General features: G+C 35.3%; 1 protein-coding gene across 1 annotated transcript; it reads left to right on the plus strand.

The window, feature by feature from the left end:
* The first annotated feature begins 918 nt into the window (after nt 1-918).
* On the plus strand, nt 919-24,736 carry PYROXD1 (pyridine nucleotide-disulphide oxidoreductase domain 1). Its single transcript, XM_049882603.1, has 12 exons — nt 919-1,090; nt 4,458-4,538; nt 7,706-7,825; nt 10,464-10,592; nt 12,800-12,873; nt 16,214-16,374; nt 17,111-17,211; nt 18,614-18,752; nt 19,716-19,828; nt 20,445-20,567; nt 22,995-23,132; nt 23,914-24,736. The coding sequence occupies exons 1-12, from the start codon at nt 1,007-1,009 to the stop codon at nt 24,160-24,162; spliced, it is 1,512 nt and encodes a 503-aa protein (XP_049738560.1). The 5' UTR covers nt 919-1,006; the 3' UTR covers nt 24,163-24,736.
* The last annotated feature ends 45 nt before the right edge of the window (nt 24,737-24,781 follow it).

Consider the following 24,781-nt stretch of genomic DNA (forward strand, 5'->3'; position numbering starts at 1 on the left):
CATACAGAATAACCATATAGAATGGTTAATCCCCAAGTTTAAAGAACTAAAGGGGTACTGCGGGCATTACCAGTTTTACACTAAGCCACTTGGAGAAGTAGCAATACTTTCTTAATATTGTAACACGACTCCTTGGGAAAGTGTTGTATGAGACAGCAAAGGTATAGTAGCAAATAGTAAAATAATGAAAATAGTAAAAATAGTAAATAATGATTTAGCCATTTCTCAAACGAATACCACAAAAAGACATATTAAAGGAAAAATTAAGCTTGGGAACATTTCATTCAGCCCTTACACGTGCTGTTATTTACTGGAAGCTTGGGAGGAAATGTTTATTTTAATAAAATGGCCAACAATTCTATATTTATTGGAAATTTCAGCTGAGGTCATAAGTCTACATGGAAATGACAACTTTTTAGAGAACAATTCTATTGTTTTCCTTTGACTAATATGTCATAAACAGTGTTTGTGCTTCTACAAATATTGTATAAAACGCTGGATTGCTTGGTGAAAGGTGGCAATAAAGCTTCAGTTTCCTGATCTGAAAAATGAGAGGAATAAGTTAGGCTGATGTTCCCTAAGGCTCCTTCTACCGCTGAGTTTCAGATCTGAGCCAATGTTTAATTTCTTGCAGGAACAAGGAATCAGAACTTTCGAGCAATTCATCTATTTTATAAATGCTCTGCCCTGTGAGAACGCTGGTTTGTCTTTACACAGGCGATTTTCCAAATCTCTGTTGGTGGCCCATTTACTTTGTCTTCTCTTCATGAAATCTACGTGGAAAACCGCATTCAGGTGCAGTAACAATAACAACGCAAAACTCTTCCAAACCGCAATCAAGGACAGGCTACGCGAGGAGATTGAAGTATGGACTCCGGGGCACCCGTAGGTCGGATTCTGTGACTCAGAGGCCGGAAGTGACCGCGTTGCGGCGACTGCCTCTCCAGAAATACGAACTACCGAGGCTACCCTACGGTATTCAGTAAACCAATACAAGTCCAAGAGCATGGAGCCAGCGCGCCCTCCCCCGACGGCGGGGAAGTTTGTGGTGGTCGGCGGCGGCATCGCGGGCGTCACCTGTGCGGAGCAGGTAGGGCGGGTGCGCAGGTGGCTCCGCCTCTTCCCCGACCCCTAAAGCGGTGGCGTTCGAAGCCGCCCTCCCTGCCCTTCCCCTTCTTCGGGATCATTCTTTGGCTCTTACTGCTCGGCGATATTAGAAACTGCACGGTGGACCTCAGATGGAGTTCTTAATACTTTGCAGGTTTCGCCAAAAGCACAGGGAGGAGACGTGGGGGGCAAATTGTTAGTGGGGAAGCCAAAGCTGGCTAAACCAAACTGTGGTCCTAGTAATACCAGGGCATTTTGAACTACATCGGAAACCCTGGTGACATAGTGGTTAAGAGTTACGGCTGAGAACAACAAGGTCATCAGTTAAAATCCACCGGGCGTTCCTCGGTAACCCTTTGGGGCAGTTCTGCTCTGTCCTGTAGGGTTCCTGTGAGTTGGAATCGACTGGACAACAAAGCGTTTTGGTGTAACTACATGGACAGAAAAGTCAGCCACCTTAATTGCCATAGCCAGTTGAATTCATTCCCCGATAAGTGCCATATCTTTAGTGCGTCATAACTAGTTGGTAAAGAAGCGCTTACGTAAGTTTCCTATACTTGGAATGCCCAAGGTAGAACTCCACTAATGTTTGTAAAGCAACCAGCAAGGGATTAAATGCAGCTAGGGAATGCTTTTCGGGTTATAATGAACAATGAGTATGTGTATCTGGTCTTCAAAGAAACCTAAGTTATTTTGTTGTTATAAAGTAAACAAACACTGATGTCATAAGAAATAAAGCAAGCAATAAAAGAGGAGTTTTTGTTTGTTTTGTTTTTAACTTTTAATCTTTGGATGTGTATTTTCAATTTATTCACCTAGTAAACATCAATGATCCAGGCATGGCACCTCCTTTCTAGGAATTCACAGTTTGGTGGAAGAGACATCTGTAAAGAAACCATTTCATCAATGTTAACTGCTATGTTAGGGTGTTTATGGAATTGGTATGGAGTGGATTAGGGAGACTTCTTAAAGGAGGTGTCCTTTTATCCCAGTATAGAAGAATGAAAGTTTACCAGGTAGGTGGGAAAAGAAAGACATTCCAAATGGAGACAACAGTCTAATAATCTCTGGTGAAAAAATGTGGCACCATCTGGGAGCAGCAAGGTTTAGAGAACATGGTGCTTGGGAAAAGTGACCAGAGATGAAGCTGGGAAGGTGGGCACAGACTAGATTATAAAGGGTCTTATAAGTCATGTTAAGAATTTATAAGTAGTCAAATGATTTTGAGCAGTGGAGTTCGGTGATAAATGAAAAACTTTGAAAGGTGACTGGTTAGAGTGTGTTTGAGGTGGGGGCATTTGATTAATACGTGAGACTGACAGGCCAATTTGAAAGTGATTTCAGTAGTTATAAAGTTTTTTTTTTTTAATATACTTTAAATGAAGGTTTACAGAACAAACGAGTTTTCCATTAAACAGTACACATATTGTTTCATGACATTGGTTAACAACCTGTCTTAGTCGTCTAGTGCTGCTATAACAAATATCACAAGTGGATGGCTTTAACAAAGAGAAATGTATTCTCTCACAGTCTGGTAGGTTACAAGTCCAAATTGAGGGTGTCAGCTCCAGGGGACGGCTTTCTCTTTCTGTCGGCTCTGGAGGAAGATTCTTTGTCCTCTATCTTTCCTTGGTTGAGGAGCTTCTCAGGTGCAGGGACCCCGGGTCCAAAGGTCACACTCTGCTCCCGGTGTGGCTTTCTTGGTGGCTTGAGGTCCCAAACTCCTGCTTGCTTCCCTTTCCTTTTATCTCCTGTAAGATAAAAGGTGGTGCAGGCCACACCCCAGGGAAACTCCCTTTACATTGGATCAGGTATGTGACCTTAGTAAGGGTGTTACAATCCCACCTTAATCCTCTTTAATATTAAATTACAATCTCAAAATGGAGGACAACAATTTGGCCCAACCAAACTGATGCATACATTTTGGGGGGGACATAATTCATTCCATGACACAAGCACACGACTTGTCAACACTCTCACTTCTCAACCTTGGGTTCCCTGTCACCAGCTTTCCTGTCCCCTCCTGCCTTCTAGTCCTTGCCCCAGGGCTGGTGAGCCCCTGTAGTCTCATTTTGTTTTATGGGCCTGTCCATTCTTTGGCTGAAGGGTGAACCTCAGGAGTTACTTCATTTCTGAGCTGAAAGGGTGTCTGGGTGCCATAGTCTCAGGGTTTCTTCAGACTCTGTCAGGCCAGCAAGTCTGGTCTTTCTTTCAGTAGTATAAAGTTTTGAGGACCTGATCTAGCAATGGGAACAAAAAGGGGGGAGATAAATTAGAGAACATGCAAAGGAAATAATTCAAGATGGAGAAAGATAACTCAGTATTATAAAAAGTTCAAATGAGGTAAGACTAAAAAGAATCTGATGAGTTTTAGGGGTGTATAGAGAGTACTTGAACATGCTCAGTTTTAGTGGTATATTAGAGATTTAAAAAAAAAAAAAAAAAACCCCAGTTGCCATCAGGTCTATTCTGACTCATGGCGACTCCATGTATTTCAGAGTAGAGCTATGCCATAGGGTTTTCAATGACTGATCTTTCAGAAGTAGGTCACCAGACCTTTTTTCAGAGGGGCCTCTGGATGGATTCAATCTTTCGATTAGTAGCCAAGCACATAACTGTTTGTGCTACCCTGGGATTCCATATTAGAAGCCAGATAAGAAAGATTGGTGGAGTTGAGGAACAGGATAGTAAAATCAGAAAATGCTTTCAAGAAGTTTTAAAGTGAGGAAGAGAGGTTGAAACTAGAGGAAAATGAAGAGACTATAGCAAGTTAAACCTCTGAATTTTGCTAAAGCTATTACTAAAATAGCTGTCTGCCCAAAACATATACTGGTTGGGTATTTGTAAAAGGCAGAATAGGAGTACAAAGCGCTTGAGAAAATGAAGATTCTAAGTGTTTTTTTTAAATGATTTGCTGTGATTTCATCCCATTGAAGGCAAATGAAAATAGCCTTTTTTTTTTCCTAGTAGTATTTAAAAGTAAACAGGAGTTGGTTTAACTGCTGATTGGGAAAATATTTTCTTCTCATCTTGTGCATGATTTAATTGGTATGTAAAATAGTTCAAGTAAATAAGGGATATCTCTTTATATTACTATTTTTGCATAGTGGGTCTTTGTTAGTGTTTAGTGTAAATATATTATTCATTTTTTTATCAATATCAGTGTTTAATGTTACCATAGCTCCTTAAAGATGAAAAAGAGTCAGGGTAATGGAGACTTTGATGAGAAACAGTGAGTTTTTAGTTTCTTAGGCTAATAACAATATAGAAATTGCATTATCCCCACCCCACACCGTGTATACCGATACACAAGTTCATGTATCGTATTTTCTCTCTCTTTTTTAAATAAGCTGGCTATTCATTTTCCATCAGAAGATATTCTCCTGGTAACAGCTTCTCCTGTTATTAAAGCAATCACAAATTTCAAGCAGGTGAGAACATTTATAACTTTTCTTAGAATTCTTAGAAGTAGGGTAATTGTATTGTTTTCATTGTTTAAAGTGACAAATGTTACTTTGATATTTATTTTAAAATCAAAGCTTGGAATTTAGAATGATTTGAAATGAATACCAAAAGGGCTGAGAATGGTATTTAATTTCTTTTCCTTTTTTTCCTCCCATCTTTTCCTCTCAATCCATATATGTCAACTACTTCTTAGAAGATTTTCAGTAAGATTCTTTTGAGGAAAGATGCTATGCAAATCTAAATATGAATACAAATATGTTTATATAGTGTGTGTGTGTGTGTGTGTGTGTGTGTTTACAAGTTTCTACTTACAGGTAACATTTCAGATGTGTAATATGCATCTCAGAACCCTTTATAGTTCACGAATTTATAGTATACATTATAAGTGGAATGTAAGGTCAGTTGGGTCATAGTGTCATAAGAGGGTGGTCTCCAAATCTTTTCATCTTGCACCAACCTGTAGAAAATCTTTGAGCTCATATCCCAACGTACCCACTGCCATGGAGTCAGTAGTGACCCTATAGGACAGAGTAGAACTGCTCCATAGGGTGTCCAAGGCTGTAAACCTTTACAAAAGCAGACTGCCACATCTTTCTCCCACAGAGCAGCTGGTGGGTTTGAACCGCCAACCTTTTCAGTCGGCAGTCAAGCATTTTAACCACTGTGCCACCAGGGTTCCTATCCCAATATATGTATATTTATTTATTTATAAATTATATGCATGTATTACATTGTTAAAATTATGAATGTTATAAAATGCAAAAAAAAAAGGTTGAAAAACATAAGTTCTGATCTTTTCTTACCACACTTCAGTGAAGACCACTGCCATAGTCTTTAATACAAATGTTCCCTTATAATACACTAATATTGGAATATAACTTTGTCATGTTGTAAACCCCTAAAACAAAGTATAATTTATTACCATATACTATGTTGCCCCTTTGAACCCGCCTTAGTACCTTAGATATCTTATTACAGCCAAAAAGAGGTACAGCCAAAAGAGTTATGGGATTGGGAAAACCAGAGAACAAATTATGGTTAATAATCTCTTTAAAAAGTATATATGTAATTACATGCTAAAAGCACATATGTAGGACAAAGAGGTTTAGCTGGGTCTTATGTTTTCCAAAAGACTTAATTGAGTGCAGTGATCCTATGGAATAGTTAGGTGAGGTAATGATTCAAAAGTACAGATTTCTAGAAAATCATTAGTTACTTTGAGACATTATTTTGAGAAACTAAGGGGAGGTAGCTGTAAAATGACAGTAAGCATAAACATCTCTCTCTTACAACTTGGCTATGAAAAAAGAAAAGATAGAATGGCAGCAAAGAAGACATAGGACCTAGCATTAAGGGAGAGTTGTGTTATTTTAAGATGGAAAAGACTAGAGAATGTTTACTGTTGAGATAAAGAAACCAGTGGAGAAGACTGAAGATACAGGAGAAAAAGAAATACATAATATGGCAAGAGACCTGAAGAGGTGAGAAGTGATGGGATATGGAGCACAGATTAATGGATTTATCTTGAAAAGGTGGGAGGAATGGGTCCAGGAAGGTGGACTATAGCAGAGATTACGGACGTAGTAAAAGTTCTTAGTAGTCTCTCTGAGCTTAGAAGTAAGGTGAGTTGCTGAGAATGAAGAGGATAGGACATAGTTGGGGAGCATTAGAATGATGAAAATTTGGAAAAGTCACCAAGGCAGTGGGAGATGTTATTAAAATGTTTTCATTATTTTGACCTTTGCACTGATGGTACGAAAGTGGTAATGGATGAAATGCTGGTACCTTAGCACGGATTAAGGCAGTAGCAACCAAATTGTACTACTAGTCCTCGTATTCTTCACTGCTACACACTCACAGTTAAAAAAAAAAAGAAAAAAGCCAGCACAAAATATCAATTTTATTAAATCCTGACTCTTAAGTGCATATCTTTTTAATATTTTAAATGGTTACGTAGAATTGGAAAATGAACAAAGTCCAGTTGTTGCCAATGATAAAATTAGAGCTTTCAGCAAAAAATTAGACTTTTCTCTACTGTGAGTGTCCCAGTACTTCAGGACTTTTCTAATGAGATTATTGGTGATACTAGTTAATATGATTTTTCGATACTGCATTGATTTGAAATATGTCAGTATTTGGCAGATCTGCATAACTCAGTGAATCAGTATGTACAGGTGACCGCTGCTTGATGTCATGGGGTCCATTCAGTATGCAGGATAGACCAATGGATTTTAAAGTAACAGACTATAAAAAGATTGGTTTGATATGGTCTCAAATTCTACATTGTAACTAATCTATAAGAAACCATGATTTGTCTAGTTTTAATGTAGCATCAAAAGAATACCTACAATTATCTGAAAAGTCTTTTAAAATTCTTTTCCCAATTGCATATCTGTGTGAGGTTAAATTTCTTTATGTGCGTCAACCGCAATAATATTATCGCAACAGTTGAATACAGAACCAGAATGTGAAACAGTTTGAATGCAGAAGCAAATATGCAACTTTGTTTTGTAAAGCCAGACATGAAAGAGATTGATAAAAAAAATGAAAAACTCTTCTCACTGAATTTTTTGTTTGTTTTTGGAAAATATTATTTTTCATTCAAATTACATTTGTTTTGGGTTTGTAATTAATAAGTACTTAGATTTTTTCTGAGTTTTAATTTCTAGTATGGTAAATATTAATAGATATAACTCACACAATTATTGGGGCCCTCAGTAATGCTCATGGATGCTCCAACAGGAAAGAAGAGTCCAAAGACTAGATTATGATAAGGTTTTACAATAAGTAAAGAGAGAAGGATAAGGAAATAGATAAACTGCTTAATTAAATCCCCAGAAACAACTGTGGGGAAATAAGTAGTTTTAGCCCTTATTTTACAGTTCAGCCCTCAGGTTACAGGTCGGGAAACTAAGGCTCAGTGACTTAGGTGACTTTCCCAGGAGTAGTAGAAGTTCAAGTCTTACATGTGGAGTCTAGTCCTCTTTCCCCTGTATATAATGCTATAGCTGACTTTGCTGTCTTATGTATATGAAAGAGTAGTGTGTAAAAACAAATGAAAGTATTTTGTCATTACTTAAGATCCTTGAAAGAAAATACTTTTTAAAACATGCAGTATACCTCTTTGATACAGGTTTCTAAAATATTGGAAGAATTTGATGTTGAAGAACAACCTAGTACCATGTTAGAAAACCGCTTTCCCAACATTAAGGTTATAGAATCTGGAGTAAAGCAGCTGAAGAGTGAAGAACACGTAAGAAATTTTTTTTCCTAGTGACATTTTCCATTATTAAATCTCAGTGAGCTTTTGCCTCCCTTCCTTTGACTCCATCTCTACCATTACCACTACCATCATCATCACCATATATGTCCCTAACATGAAGTTTAATAATGTGGATTTCCATTATTAGGAAAAAATTACGAGTTTATTGGGATTACATAATTAGTTTGGTTCAGCATTTTAGGTTTCACATTTCAGATTAGCATTTATGTTTGCATAGTGTTCACTGTGTTCTGGACACTTGGATTAGGTGCTGAGATATGGTAGAAATAATATGAGGTACCTGATCCAGAGAGCCCTCCGTGTTGTAGGGAATAGACAAGTATACAGATAATATGACGTGTGAAATCCACAGCTGTTGAAATATGATCAGAGCTCTAATATTAGGGGTCTTGGAAGACTTCACAGAGGGGGTAATAAATGAGCTGGGCTTTAAAAGATGGGTGAATTCAGAGTACTCCAGGTGGAAGAGGACATTATAGAAGAGGGATTTGCCTGTTCAAAGACCTAAAGGAAGGAAAAGGGACATGTGCAATAATAGTGAGCATGTCAAAGGGCTTGGGGTGTAGACAAGTAAAGAATATTGGCAGACAAGGCTAGAAAAATAAATAAAATTGTGAAGAGCTTTTTCTGTCATGCTAAGAAGCTGAATTTATGTTATAATCAATGAAAAAATAGTTAACAGATTTACGTGGGTAGGAATGATAGAAAGATATGTCTGATAGCAACATGGAGAATGATCTGGGGTAAAGGGAGTGTCTAGTGATCAACAGCCAAATTAGAGACAGTTGCAGTAGCCCAGAGATGATATAAGACCTGAACTAAGACAAAGACAGTAGTTGGAAAGAACGGCTCAGATTTGAGGGCGATTTCTGCTGTAAACTCAAGACTTAGTGATTGATTGGACATGAGAATGAATAAGGATGCTGTCAGATGTCATCTTACAAGATCCTCAGATGTGCCTTAGGCAAAGGGGAAAAGTAAGATTTGCAGTTGTTTCTCTAAGGCATTTTGAATTTATGAATTCCATTTTAGGAGAAAACACATAATGCCACATTTGAAACAAGTAATTTAAAAAAAAAAAAGGTGAGGCAAGTACTGAGTTTTTTTGAGGAAAAAAATAAGAAATCTGAATCGAGAATCCAGAGGAAGTTGCTGATACTTACAGTGTTAACATAATAGTCCATGTAACATCCACGTCAGTTACTTATGTGTTGGTATCAATGAATTGTGATGGACTTTTTATGTTAGGGCATTGAATCAGTGCTCATTACCATTTGAAAAGTATCCTTTTTGAAATGCGTGTCTGCATTCCCTTATCCTTCCTTTACACTCTTTAGTGAATTAGAGATAGTGTGTTTTACTTTCATGTCTGCTTCCAAGAATTTAGCAGTAGCTAATGAATTTTTTTTTTTAATGAATAGCATTTTTATGTTTGTGCTGTGTTTTTGCAGTAGTAAATGTGATTATTTTTAAAATTTGGTCACCATCTGTAACTTCTGTCAGATAAAATTCTAATCAAATTGTCTGAAGGAAAATGTATATAAAATTTCTCTACAGATGATACTGTGTTGGATTGTTGGTTTTATGAATTTGTTATGCAACTGAAGACTTAAATTGAGTAACACGTCTTAATGAGTATTAAGTCCTATCTTATGATTTGCCAAGTTTTATAAATAAAACACATGGCACAATGTGTTAACCCCTAAACCATTCCAACGAAGTCTGGTGTCTCTAATCGTGGCGTGTGTGTGTGTATGTGTGTGTGTGTATTTATATATTTATTTATATATCTGCTTCCTCAAGGCTGCTACTTATCTGTATATTTTAATTCAATATTAATGAAGAAAACTATCTGTAATATGTATTTTTAGAAATATCAATGTTATTTAAAAATTAAGCGACATAAATAACTTTACAGCCAACACATGTTAAGATTAAAGAGTAACATGTTTTTCACTTCGAGTGTTATCTCCAAAAGAGCATTTAGTTTGCTGGTAAATTGATTGTTCTTTGGACTTAGAAAAATAGAAATACTGTTCTTTTGGCATTTATGATCTTACTAGATTAAGAAGACATATCATAGCCTCTTCTACCACACACTCCTTCCCTGTACTCATAATAGATACTATGGTATGATATGATTGGAATCATTAGATCTTCTTACAGCAATTTCCACTGAGATCAGAGGTGTTCATCAAGGCCTGCTCCAGGTATATAATATGATCAGAATGCTCAATTTTAAAATTTCAGAAACTTTAGTTTTTAACCCAAGGTCAGTATACCTTTTCAAACATCATGAGGTTCTGTGAAGTTCTGTGTAAAATGCTCTGTCAGTGTGCCTTTCCCCAGGGTAGAAGGTCTAGTTTGCATCACATTCTCAGACTGGTTCATAACCCGAAAATGATTAAGAATCACTGGATTACAGAATGCATTTTAATGCTTAGTTGGCTTTGTAATTGCTGTTTAACAAATACTGAATACCGAGTGCCTAGAGGCAGCCTTAACGTATTTTTTGCTTTTTGCCTTATTGAATTTCTAATTTAAAGTGAAATCGTAACCTTGTCTAAAATGTTTCCCTTCCCCCTTCATTGCTGTATGGTTTTTACAGTGCATTTTAACAGAAGACGGCAACCAGCATGTATATAAGCAGCTCTGCCTGTGTGCGGGAGCTAAACCAAAATTGATATGTGAAGGAAATCCTTATGTATTAGGAATCCGTGATACGGACAGCGCTCAGGTAACGTTTTAAGGTTGGGCTGTGAGAAGGGGACATGGAGACTAAAGCAGTACAGTGGATTCCTTAGACTTTTCTACATTTGAGTCAAAGTGTTCTACTTATGTTAATGCCTATACTGCATAAGAAGAGAGGTTTTTGTTTCATGATGCATAAACCAGAAACAGTTCTCAAGTAGTTATGTTTCATTACTTCCAGTCTCTGTTTTTATTTGATAACTAACCTTGTTACTTTATTCATGCAGATGTTCGATGTTCTTTTGATCATGAGATGTCCCAGATATAATGTACTGACTGCATTAAATGTTACAATTCATAATATACACATATTTATTACTCCACTTTGACTGGGAATATGTGATCTGCAGCATAAATGATGTGATGATCTTTTTCCAAAAAGGGAAAAGCATATCCAAAACTTACTTAATCCCCAGCAAAGAAATTAATACTCCAAAGATGCACAGTCTTTGTGGTATGGAATCATGGTAGAATCATAGAATTGAAAAAGTCACTTGGTTTATTGCTCCGCCCTAGGATCGTGATGGCTGTGAGTCAGAATTGACTTCATGGCAACGAGTTTGGTTTGGTTTTTGGTTTAGGATAGTGATGAACTATCCCAGTCAGGTGAAACTTCTGTGCATGAAACCTTATACAGCTTTTGGTAAGTTATTTAAGGATTCATTAACCCTTATTGTCAAGAAACTCTTCCTGGTGTCCAGTTACAATACTTTGTCTTACCTAAAGCTCATTGTTGTTTTTTTTCGGCCCCATGAGGTGATTTTACATCCATTATGATAATATTTTACATTCTTGAAAATCAGTGTTTTCCTTGAGCCTATTCATCTCAATTAAGAATTGAGAGGAAAACTGAAAGAACTTGATTATCTTTTAAGAATTTTAGGTTCATATTATCAAAAATATTCATCAAAGATTGAGCTCATACCTATGTTCCAGCTGGGCCCTCTGTGTGCATGAACTCCTGGAATCCTCACAGTAACCTGTGTGACAGTCATTACTTCCACTTTACCAATAGGGAACAGATTGAGAGGTTAGGTAATTTACCTATACTAAAGTTTTTTAAAGTAGCTAGTAAGTTTTTTTTTTTTTTTTTAGTAAGTTTATCAGAAATACAATTTAAACTCATGTCTCTCATCTCCAAGTCCAGCGTTTTTTATGGATTTTCTTCTGTTGTTCACTGCTCTCAACAAAGGTCAACTAAAATTAACTTCAGTTGTTCTCATAGAATTTTCAATAGTCCATTTCGGTGGTGATTTATTGAAAATTATGATAAAATTTAGTCATTATAGTAGAAATGATAACTTTGCCTAGTAGGAGAAATGTAGCTGTACACATGTCATCCTGAAGCAATGGGATTATTCTGTACTTTCGAAGGAGGCAGAAGAATGACCATAGGCTTCTCCACGCTCATCATGATTTTTTTTTTATATATAATGACATGTAAGGCAAGGAAAATCAGAGAGGTAGTACAACGAAAGCAAACTGGGATAAAACACAAAGGGGGAACGTTTACACAGGTTTCCCCTGCTATCCGAAAGTAGAGTGTTCCTATGAAATCTTTCGTGAACTGAAATGGCATAAAGCAAAGAAGCAATTACCATTAATTTATATGGGAAAAATTTTTGAGCATTCCCATACCCAAAAAATAACCTACGTCCAGTTTTACGCTAAGTGTAACACCCTTAGGAGCGCACTCACACTTCTCTGATACCTTAGGATACATCTTGCTAATGGATGAACAAAATTAATCGAGGTAAAGCACAGATGCTCACAGACACAGTTCAGAGTTATGGTGGCTTGATGCTGTGTGTCATTCCTGAGGAAGGAGCTTGATGAAGCCACTGGCTGCTAGGGGCGCTCACTGCCTCTTTAACAGGTCTCTGCAAAACAAAGGCTGAACGCTATTGCTTTTTGCATTTTTCTTGTAAATGAGAAAATCCTCTTCAGATTTCCTTTAGTTAGCAAAAACAGGTACTAATGTAGGTCTTTCATGAAAGCAAAGTGTTGTAAAACAAACTTTCAAAAAGCAGGGGATAGTTGTAATGTTAATTGGGAGGGTACATCCTGGCAGAGTGGATTTATAATCCCTTTGTAAATTAGAAAAAAATACTTTCTGGAATGTTACCAGTGAAGCTTCTTTAGATATTGCCCACTGTTACAAAATACTGTCTCATTCTTTTCCTTCTAATATAGGAATTTCAGAAACAGCTCACTAAAGCTAAAAGAATAATGATCATAGGGAACGGTGGTATTGCACTTGAGTTAGTGTAAGTATATATTTTTAAATATTACTTACGAATTACTCTGTGATTCATGTGCTTATTGGCAGACTAGAAAACATTTTGATAGGCTAAAAATAAAAGATAAATATAATTTCCATGTTACTTACAAAGAGAAAAACTCACTTTATTGTTTAGTTTTCATGGAATCCATAGTTGCAGAAATTTCCTTACAGACCCTTTTAGGGAATACTTTAGACCTGTGGTGACTGGCCAGATTTGTTCCATTGCTGTGTTTTATAAGCATGTACTGTTTTAAAATAAATGTGTACACATCAGAGATTTGTAGTCATAGCCTCCATCACTTCTTACTTCTCATATCCATCCTGCTTCACTCATTTATGGCATATGAAAACATAAGTACTTGTGACTCCTATTTTAGGATAGATGATACTACCAGCTATTGGTTTTTGGAAGTTTGGGGAAAAAAATGAACAAATCGTTAATATGAAATATTTTCATGTTAGTATATTTCAAGTTCGAAAAACCTGATCTGTAGAACGTTGGTTCACTTATCTTTGTGATGTTATCTTCCATTGGCTGTTGTGGAATAGTCTGGGTATTTTTCAGGCCAGTAAGTTGGGTCAGGCCACAAAGAGGACAAATTTGTATAAAATAAGGAATCTCTCCAAGCCCTAATTTTGCTAACTTTCATCCATCCCAAATCTCAAAGTTTTTGCCCCTGTCTTTTAGGAAATGGTCAGTCCCAGTATTATAAGAATTCTTAAATTGCCTGAGTACTGGGGGTGGCAATTCATCATTACTGTGATTATGAAGTCTGTGTTATTATACTGAGAAATGAAGAGAGAAAATTAGAATCAAAACTAAGCTGTGGGCCAAGAGCAGGGTGGGACAGATTTATTGTAAAAGGGCTTCAAATTCTTGTTTACACATGACATATTTTCTCCATCAACTATAACCAAAAGTATAACTTAATATTATTATAATTATTTACATTTAAAAGCTTTCTTATGTTCAAAAATGTCTAAACTCATACATTTAATCGTATTCATTTTCTTTAGTTGGAGAAAATTGGATAAAAACAATAACTTATTCAGTAACTGCTTTAATAGCTTAAGTAAAGTTCCACAGAGTGTTTTTCTCTTAGTTTAGGTCTTCTGAATGATTAGGTCTTGTTTTCTCATGGTGAAAAATGACATATCCAAACCCTCTACTCTTTAATAGCTTTAGTGTTCCACTGTGGCTACTAATTTTTTTCAATATGCTTTTTATTTCTGTTATCTCTTCTTTCCAAGTGCAGGTTAATCCTTTCTTTTTCAGACATAGTTTTTCATAATTTCACAAAACTGTAATACCCCACTGTTACCTGTGCATAATGCTGAGAGCACAGTATATATTAGGGTGAGAGGATTAGAGGACGTTCTGTGAGGCAGAGCAAGTACAGGAGTTACCTGTAGTGGTTACCTAGAACCGTGGCCTGTCAGTCCATCAGTATTTTAAACTATACTGATATGTTTAATACTATTAGGTTACTTTAAAATGTGAAAGATGATAGGAATAGAGGAAATTTCCAATTTACAAAAATTAAGGGAAGCATTTCATGATTACTGTGTGTATACTGAAATACAAAATTTATTATGAAATGTGTATATACAGGTAGTCCTGGACTTAGGACTGGGTTCCGTTTTGCTGACTCTGTCCTAAGTTGGTTCTGACATAAGTCAAATACCTCTCTCTTTTTAGTTTTCATTATTATTGCCCTTTATTATCAATATCTTTAGGAAACCCTGGTGGCGTAGTGGTTAAGTGCTACGGCTGCTAACCAAAGAGTCGGCCGTTCAAATCCGCCAGGCGCTCCTTGGAAACTCTACGGGGCGGGGGCAGTTCTACTTTGTCCTATAGGGTCTCTATGAGTCTGAATCAACTCGATGGCACTGGGTTTGGGTTTATCAATATCTTTATAAATACAAAATTTGAACAACTGTGGGTGAACATTTGAGGCAAACATCAGATAACACACTGCAACACTGTATGTAGTACATATTACTTACGATAAGGTGTACCAAAAAAAAAAAAAAAAAAAGCGTAAGTGCAGTTCGTCGTAACTGTGAAATATGTCATAAGTCAGGGACTACCTGTATTCTCCTTCCTGCTAATTTGCAATGATGCATGATCTGAGCAGCATAAAATAGAATGTTCTCCAAATAATCTGAGATCTAGTGATTGTAAATGTTCCTTTTTGGCATAGAAGAGCAGCAAAAATAAAAGCTAATTGGATGAAGCAAGGGGTTTCTTTACCATATGCTGAAAAGTACAAACATCAGGTGACCAGCAGTCAGATCTACTAAGCCTTCTTTTTTCTGTCATCTGCTTATTGATGAGCCTTGAAAAGTCATTTAACCTGTGTTATAGTATATTGGTTTGTGAAATAAAGGTGGCAATATTTTGTACCATAAATAAGTTAAAAAAAATAAAACATTAATGCATTGTTGTAAGTTCAAATAAAAGCCTATTATAGTTAGGATGCCCAAATGTTCTGTTTATCAAAGACAGTCCCAATTTACATCTGTTGTCCCAAAACAGTTATCAGTAGCAGCTAGTATATAGTTAGCACACTAATTATAACGGACTTCACGTAGGAAGCGGTTTGTGAGGTAGTTGTTAAGAAAGCCAAATTCTCAGTGTTCAAACCTAGATATAAAATAGCAGGTACCCAAGAGCTCAGGCTAGATCATGAATAATAATGGAAGGTGGCTTACATATATACCATGACCATCCCTTGTTTCCTCCAAGATCATTGATCTTTCTGTGAACTAGTGTTTTCTTTGGCTAGTTTATTTGGAACTTCTGAGATGAAAGGGATTGTGGGTAATGGTTCTTTTATAACAAAGTTATACAATTTTTATAACAAAGTTTTAGCTTATAACACTCATTCTCTCCTTTTTCTATCTCCTTCCAGAATGTTTTGACTATATAAAATATTTGCTACCAAATCAGTCAACGTCTCAATATTGTTGCCATATACCATTCATCCATCTATTATTGATTATATTATAACCAAACAACCCATTGCTTACTACTGAGGAACCTGGGGGACAGTCATATAATAACTGTATTGTAGAAATTGAACACTTTGAAATGATAATCATTGTGATGAAATTTTACCTGATGTCCAATACATATATTAGTCACTTTCAGTAAGCTGGTTAAATTTTAGTATTTATTATCCATTTATAATCATTCTTTCCCAATTTGCCTTAAAATATTTTCTTCACTTATGCCTCAGGAAATAATTGTTATTTGTAGATGCAAATATTTCTCTATGGACTGTTAAAACTACTGTAAGTAACTTTAATTAACCTTTTAGGTATGAAATTGAAGGCTGTGAAGTGATTTGGGCCATTAAAGATAAGAATATTGGAAATACATTCTTCGATGCAGGAGCAGCAGAATTCTTCACTTCAAAGCTCATTACGGAAAAACCAGAGGCTAATGTTGCACATAAAAGAACCAGATATACAACTGAGGGTAAAGATAGCATCTGACTTATTAATTCACAGAGGAGACCTTTTTTTTTTTTTTTTTAACTATATAGAAAAAGGCAACAAGCAAACTTAGCAAGGTATTATTTTTAGGAGATAGAAATGTGGATATTTATTTCTATATCCTTGGATGAATTTTTTAGATTTTCTAGAATACAATGTATTTTTATGCAAAATATGTATAAATAAAACTGGAAACTTGACGTGATTTAAAATAAACCAGCCCATCTGCATATTTGCAGTATTTGCAAGTAGACACTACAAGCTAGGCAACACTTAATTTTATGAAAAATGCAGTGAGTTTAGAAAATTAATACAAGCCTCACAGTTCCATAGTTTTTAAATCTGAAATAGTTTTTCTTTTTTTTTTTTTTTAACTTTTGGCATATAAAATTCCAAAAATTTTTAAGTTCTGGGGAGGTGCTAAAAGTTGACAAAATTTTGAAAATGTGATGGCTATTTTCTTCCCCTTCACATTAACCAGTGTATGTAGCATCCATAAAATATGTTGTTTATATTTAGCATTCAATTAAAATATTGATCATTTTATAGCTCTCCATCACAGAATATTAAAACAATGAATAAAATGACTAACATAGGTAATTTAGTCATCCTATATGAGAATCATTACATTGCCTAAAAGCTTCAGAACATAGGTGTAATTCTCTGCCTGGCAGGTTTTATTACATCATTTGAATTTTGAATTGATTTTACCTCCTCAGGAACGAAAAAGGAAGCAAGAACCAAAGCTAAGGCTAGTAATGTAGGCAGTGCCTTGGGACCTGATTGGCATGAAGGCTTGAATCTTAAAGGAACAAAAGAGGTATGGTTTCGTATATTGATTAAACATATCTAAATGCCGTTTTAAATTCTTGAACTCTGTATGATAACGACTGGTTAAAAATATAGTCAAAGAATTGGTAGGTCACTTTATTTAGAACCTTTAATGCTACAAAAGGACTCAAAGCCCCTTGATAGGTGAATATCAAATTCATCTAGAACTGATTTTCAGTCCTTTTAACTCCCCAGATATAGAGACATCCATACCTAGAATACAGTGAATACACCTGTCCTATTTTATCTTTTCTCAAAGGTCACTTCAGATGCACGTAGTAAACTCGCAATATTTTAACAGTTTTGTGTCCCGGGGTGATGTGAATGGTTAACACTCTCAGCTGCTAACCAAAAGGTTGAAGCTTCAAACCCACCCACTGGTACCTCATAGGAAAGGCCTGGTGATCTACTTTCAAAATATCAGCCATTGAAAACTCTGTGGAGCATAGTTCTACTGACACGCACAGAGTCATCATGAGTTGGGATTGACTTGGTAATGGGAAAAAGATGGATTCTAAATCAAAGATACCTTTAATGTCCTAAGTAACTGTAAACTGATGACTTGTTTTTACTCATTTTAATTACTAGATATTTTAATAGCTGTTAAAAAGCTGTGATATTTAAATATTTTAAGAGTGTATACATGCAGTCCTTCATTACTATATATGGTATCTTTAAAGGTTTTCAGCCTTTCAGGTAAGTGGGAGAGGGCTGGTTACATCATCTATCTACTTTTTGCCATGCAAATTATATAAAATTATTTCTTTTTGCTCCTTCAGATCCTAAGATTAATAGTATTTTTAACCTGAAAATTTCAGCAGTTTACTGGCACCTGGTACCAAGGTTTTGGGATACAACAATAAGTTGACACGGCTGTGCCCTCAGGAGGTTTTCATAGTGTCTTAACAGTTGTGATTAAATATATATATATTTTGTAATTATCCGTGAGGTTTAAAATAAAAAGTATGGCCTTCGTGCCACCTACCAACAAATGTACTAAATCTCTTAAGTACTAAACGAATTTTTGCTTCTTCCTTTTCTGCACAGAAATTGAAAGGCTTATTTTAGGGCATCCAATATATTGTCATTTGTACTACAGTGAAACCTGTGAGAGCTAGAACTCGAAGGGACCGCCTTGTTTTTCTAGCTCTTGCGAGGTTTCTGCCTTTGACGGTACAGTCTTACCACTTTTCTGTTGCTGTCAATGGAAAATATTTGAGATTCCTTCTCTGACACCTTTCTGCCTTACAAAGTTTCTAGCTTTCATAGGTTTTACTGTATAAGAATTACTTTTTTGTGTATTAATTATTTTCTACAAGTGTATTATGAATTCCACAACCCAAGTCATTCTCTCTGGAAGTATGACGGTGACCAATATTTCTTTAATTTAGTTTTCTCACAAGATTCACATTGAAACCATGTGTGAAGTAAAGAAAATCTACCTTCAGGAAGAATTTACAATTTTGAAAAAAGAGTCCTTGACTTTTCCAAGAGACCATCATAATAAGCCGGTTAAAACAACTGATAAAGGTAAGATATGAAATAAGAAAAATGAACAACCACTTGCTTAAAAGGAGAATAACATAATTTTGCTATATTACATTTAAAAACTTTGTTTCCATATAAAATTTAAATATGAAGAGAAAAAATAAAACCATAGCTTAAAATTATGTCATTTCATTTTCACAACTTAATAAGTTTTCCAGTAAATTTATTTGCATAGGGCTTTACATTTTGCATAGGGCTCAAGGTGTTTCAACCATCATAAGTGAGTCAATCAGTTATCTTACAGATTAAAGCAAAGCAAAACAAACAAAAATGTTTAAAACCTAAAGCTTCTAGAGGTGAAATAACTTCCCCAAAATCACACAGAAAAATGTATAAATTTAGGATTAAGACACAGATATCCTAACTCCTATTTTACACCTCCTGTGAGAGCTGCCGTCATTTGAAGAAATACACTCACCCAAACCAGTATATGAGATATCCCACTGTTTTGAAGTCTTTGAATTTTTCTGTAGGAAAGGGAGTGTTAGAACTGGATTACGAATAATGAGGAAAAAACCTTTTGAAAAATGAATAACTTAGTTGGACTAGACACTCAGTAAAGTATAAACGTAAGTAAAGATTTTTAAAGAAATAACTTAGAAAGCGATTAGTAATTTGAATTTACTTTGTTAGCATTATGTCTAAATTTGAAGGAATAACATTTAGAATGCTATAGCTTGATAATTATAACAAAAACAAGGAGATGATATCTACATTAAAAAAATTGCCATGATTCAGGAAAGTTTCTAAAGCACAATTAGTTTAAGATAAATAGATGAGTAAAAAGTGTTTTAGCAAATGTACTTTATAAAAATTAAGTAGAGTTGTTTAAAGTCATCTTTCGTTTGCTTTGTTTCTAGTCATTATAGTTTCTGCTAATGCTGTGGACACACGTGGTGGTGATGACATTTGAGGATAAAGTCTTTAATTTTTTTTTTTTTTAAGAGATGTGGCCAGTATATGTGGAATTGACCAATGGAAAGATATATGGCTGTGATTTCATTGTCAGTGCTACAGGAGTTACACCAAATATAGAGCCTTTTGTCCATGGCAACAATGTAAGGAAAATTTTTTGTTCAGCCATAGATATTCTAAAGTTTTAATTTTTTATGAAGATCTCTAATTCGCAAACACAAATAATTATTGTTTTAGTACAAAACTGTAACTTAAGATGGCCAAAAACAATATGGTTATATTCATGTCTTGATTTTCAGTATCTTTTACTATTTAAAATTCTTAGGCAGTTAATATCCCAACATAAGTGTTGTCCTTAATGAGATAGAATGCACAATCCATTTATCTAAGGTTGATAAAAGACTGACACCTCCTATAAATTCTTAAAAATGACTCTTTTAGAGAAACTGTCTTGTTATTCGCTATCTAGCATTCAAATCTTATTTTAAAAATCAAAAGAATATTCTTGTAATTATGGGTGAAGTAATCAAATGGTTACTAGGTATTTCTGATGTAGAAATTCTGAGAATTATACGAGTCTGTCTTCCTAGAATATGATTTGCTGGAGCTTCAGCTTAGGTGTCTAAACTTTGCAGCTGTTTTTCACCTTCTTGTTAAATATCAGAATACCGAGGTGTAAACATTTGGCTTGTTATTTTACTTTAGAGTGAAAAAAATCATATTTTCTTACCACTTATGTTTATGAGGAACATGGTTTAGTTTAATTTAGGACAAGATGGTGGCCTGGAAGTGGATGACCATATGCACACGTCACTTCCTGGTATCTACGCTGCAGGCGATATCTGCACTGCATCTTGGCAACCGAGCCCAGTCTGGCAGCAGGTAAACCAGCCTATGTCATTACATGTTTTTATCAGAGATCCCACCTGCAAATAAAGCAGCTACCAGCAAATCCACCTTCCTGCTTTTCAGTGCTACTTTAAGTAGGAAGCAATCACAGAAATTATTTTTTGATATTTAAAAATGATTTTAGAGAGACTGGAACTCTTATACACTGCTGGTGGGAATGTAAAATGGTACAACCACTTTGGAAATCTATCTGGCGTTATCTTAAACAGTTAGAAATAGAACTACCATAAAAATAATTTTAAAAAGAATTTTTCCCTTTTTGGTAAGTTATTATGTAGTGGTGGATAGGCTAGGATATCTTTTAACCTAACAAGAATTATAGGCTGTTACTTTTTCATTCTCTGATGCTGTAGCAGCACTGTCCAGTATAACAATTTCTGTAATGATGGAAATAGTCTATAATTCTGTGTTGTCCGTTATGGTAGCCACTAGCCACGTGTGCCTTTTGTGCACTTGAAATGTGGCCAATGTGTGTGAGGAAATGAATTTTTTATTTTCTTTTAGTTGATTTAAATTTAAGTAGCTACATGTGGCCAGTGGCTACCATACAGGACAGCGTATCTTTAGATCACTAAAAAACAAAACGGACTACCAAGATTATAAGCCATATAAAGCATTCTGTTCCTGATGACCCTGTTCTCTTCCTGTGGGAATTATTACTGGATGTTCCTGTAATGAGCACCCTTCCTCAGCCTTATGACTCCTCCAAACTGGATCTAGCCTTCCTCCTGCCCTCACAGTGTTGCCTACCTCCTTCTAGTAAACCAAAACCAAACCAAACCCACTGCCATCAAGTCGATTCTGACTCCTTCTAATAGTGGAACAGAAATACTTGAAGAAGATAATCAAAGACAACATTCCATAGATAAGGTTGTCTTAGAGCGGGGTAGAAGCATAAGTAGAGGTAACAGATAACCGGAGCCAGCCAACACTTAACTTTGTTAAAGACCAGCTCCTCAGGTTAACTGTGAATTAAGTGTGAAGTAGTGGGAGAACTAAATGTATTTAAAGAGGCAGCTGTACTATTGTGTGTTTTACATACAGCAGAGACAACATCAGTAACAAGAGAATGCCTTCAACCTGTTTAATTTTTTCTAAAATGCTTCAAAGTAGCTTGTTTTTAGTCTTCTCTACAATTTTTCTTATGTCCTTTCTGTGGCATAACTGTCACAAATTCTCAAGTAGGAGTTAGTATTCATGGAGTCTTTTTATTCAACATTTTAATTCCCCTCTAGGAAAAATTATACCTAAAATGTATATCATTACCTGATATAGGGAAAAATATCCAAAAATAAACATAGGTGTCCCTTGTTTTGAGTGAATCCAGTAGACTCCATCTCTTAATTGGCAGAAGCAATAAAGATACTAATTAATATGTTTCACATAGTTCAGATGCAAACACAAGGGATTTTGAGGTTAGAATATAGTAGGTAATGGTCTAGCAGTGTGATATTGTGAGCCACTTCTGTTAACCATTCTTTACTTGGTTCCTTGTTCAATTTACTCTGCTCCCTTGCTACAGACTGCCTCTCACCTAATGAAAAATAAAAATCTATCACTCCTACTAGAAATACTCAAAGCTCATGTCCATGATGATATTTTTACACATAAAACAAGACAGGTTAGGTACATATGTACACACACGGGAGTAAAAGGAAACTAATGGCTTACTTACTATAGGATAACCTATTTAATTCTGCCCATAGCCAACGAGTAAGTGGTATTACATTTATCTTTCATGTGAGGAAACTGAGGCTTAGAATAGTTAAATAACTGACCCAAATGCTCTTAGTCAACATATAGAAGAATTGATACTCAAATTTAGTGTGAAGCCCAAGGTTACAATTCTGTTACACCAGGGAATCCTAAAACTTTGCAAGGGAAATTAATACTGTTATAGAGAAAAATTTAAATAACTTCCCACAGTCAGTTGCTGAAATCTCAGATGTCTTGGGATAGGGCACCAACTTTCCAGTGTCTAAAGATGAGGGTTACCGGAAATGGAATAAATATTTCAGTGATAGTTTAGCATCTCTACTAAAAGCTCATAATAAACTTCCAGGGACTGGTGAAATAAAATTGTATTCTCACCTGTTGTAGCCTGAAACATTCTAGTACTATTTAAATAAAAATTGAACTGAAGTGGAAAATTGATGAGTACCATCCTTTAATTTTAGAGGCAATAATTTTGATAGAATTAACAAATGCCAAAATCAGTTTGGTTGGTTTGGGTTGGTCAGTGCTTCTATGGCAAAGACAAATAATGGCTAGATCCAGTTGATCAGAAGTATCGTCAGACATTGAACCCATTTGAAGGAACTTAGGAGGTTAAGGTGATAACAGTTTTTCAAATAATGATAATGAAAAATGATACTGCATTCCATTTTTTATCTATTTCAGATGAGGCTGTGGACTCAGGCAAGACAGATGGGGTGGTATGCGGCAAAGTGCATGGCTGCAGATAGTTTAGGAGACTCTATTGACATGGATTTCAGCTTTGAACTTTTTGCTCATGTAACAAAATTTTTTAACTATAAGGTAAGTAAGGTGCCTTTTTTCTGCTTGTTAGTCTTGTAACCAAATATAATCATCTGACTTTCTCATTAGAATAAAAATTTATGTGGTTTCAGTTAATAGTTTTATAAAAATGAGATATTTTATCATTTCTTTAAAGTCAATACCTGTTATTATTACCAGTCTTAATTCCTAATTGTCTGATAATCACTACCCACCTTCACACTACACCACTTTTTAGTTAAGGGGGAAAACTCTCTCCAGATCCGCTTCCTTGTGGTATGTTTCTACGTTTTATTTGAGCTTCATCCTTCCTTTGTGAGGGGAACTAACAGCTGTCGTACACAAGAATGAACCAGGGGCTTTCATATACATTTTATTCTCTTTGTATTATTCTGGAGCAGTTTTTTTCTTGCTAATTTAGAGATAAGGAAGATACACAGACAAACATATACGCAGAAGGCTAAAGGAGATCAAGTAATTTGCCCATGAAAGATCTCTGTTCCTTATTAAAATCTTTAAACCATGACTCCAGGCTAATGTATGTAGTCTGTATCCTACCTATTTAACTAGTCACTAGATATTTTTATTATCCATATAGATTTTGTGCTGGTATCTGTAGAATATGCTCATTGGAAATTTTTAATGTCTCTGTACATTGTGTGGTAGTGTTTAGGACTCTCCACAATGACAGTTTTAGCTGTAAGATTTATAAATAGATTTTTCTGTTGGCTGTTATACAAAATATCATATTATGTTTCCTTTTTTGGTATTCATTACAATATCTTCTTATCCTTATGTATAGGTTGTATTATTGGGAAAATACAATGCACAGGGTTTAGGTTCAGATCATGAATTAATGCTGAGATGTACCAAAGGACAAGAATACGTCAAAGTCGTCATGCAGAATGGGCGAATGATGGGAGCAGTCTTAATTGGTGAAACTGATTTGGAAGAAACATTTGAAAATCTAATTCTAAATCAAATGAATCTTTCCTCATATGGAGAAGACCTGCTAGATCCAAATATTGATATAGAAGATTATTTTGACTAAAACACGCATTTCAAGAAGCACATGAAGTTTCAAACAAGAAAGAAATCCCAAGCCAGTAAAATGAATGACTGTAATGATTTAATGATGAGTACAATGAAGTTAATTCAGAAGTGATAATGATTTTAGTGAACAAATATAGAAAGAAAATTAATTTCTAAGGACAAAATCAGTTCAAATATTTGTATGTATATTTTTGTACCATAAAACTGACCATTGAGAAATCTTAAAATGACCCATTTCTTTGTTTTAAACTGACATGTCCATTTGTGATTTAGAATTGGAGCAAATGGTGCTTATCTGCTTAGCCAAAATGTAGTAGACTACAGTCATTCTTTGATGAAGATTTTGAGATATCAAAATAGGGCTGTGGTTTTAAAAACTTAGTTTTATTCTACTCAGATTGTAGCAATATCTTATTCTCTAATATTGTTTTTATTATTCCTTTATTGTTTGGATTCTACAGCTGTTTTTATGTCCTGAAATCATCCACATTATTCCGCTTAAATGTATCACTCACTTTCAGTGAGAAAACAGAAAATTTACAGTATAATAATACTGCTATCAAAAGATTGTTGTGTCAAAAGAAAAAATAAACTAGGCATATCAAGGCATAAAGAGC

This window comes from Elephas maximus, chromosome 4 (assembly GCF_024166365.1).
Source record: "Elephas maximus indicus isolate mEleMax1 chromosome 4, mEleMax1 primary haplotype, whole genome shotgun sequence".
Taxonomy (NCBI): domain Eukaryota; kingdom Metazoa; phylum Chordata; class Mammalia; order Proboscidea; family Elephantidae; genus Elephas; species Elephas maximus.

What these genes read in the sequence shown, in the direction of transcription:
- PYROXD1 (XM_049882603.1), top strand. Translation starts at nt 1,007, where the DNA reads ATGGAGCCAGCGCGCCCTCCCCCGACGGCGGGGAAGTTTGTGGTGGTC. An exon ending in CGAGCCCAGTCTGGCAGCAG is followed by an intron (nt 20,568 to 22,994) that starts GTAAACCAGCCT and finishes TATCTATTTCAG; the next exon opens with ATGAGGCTGTGGACTCAGGC. An exon ending in CAAAATTTTTTAACTATAAG is followed by an intron (nt 23,133 to 23,913) that starts GTAAGTAAGGTG and finishes CCTTATGTATAG; the next exon opens with GTTGTATTATTGGGAAAATA.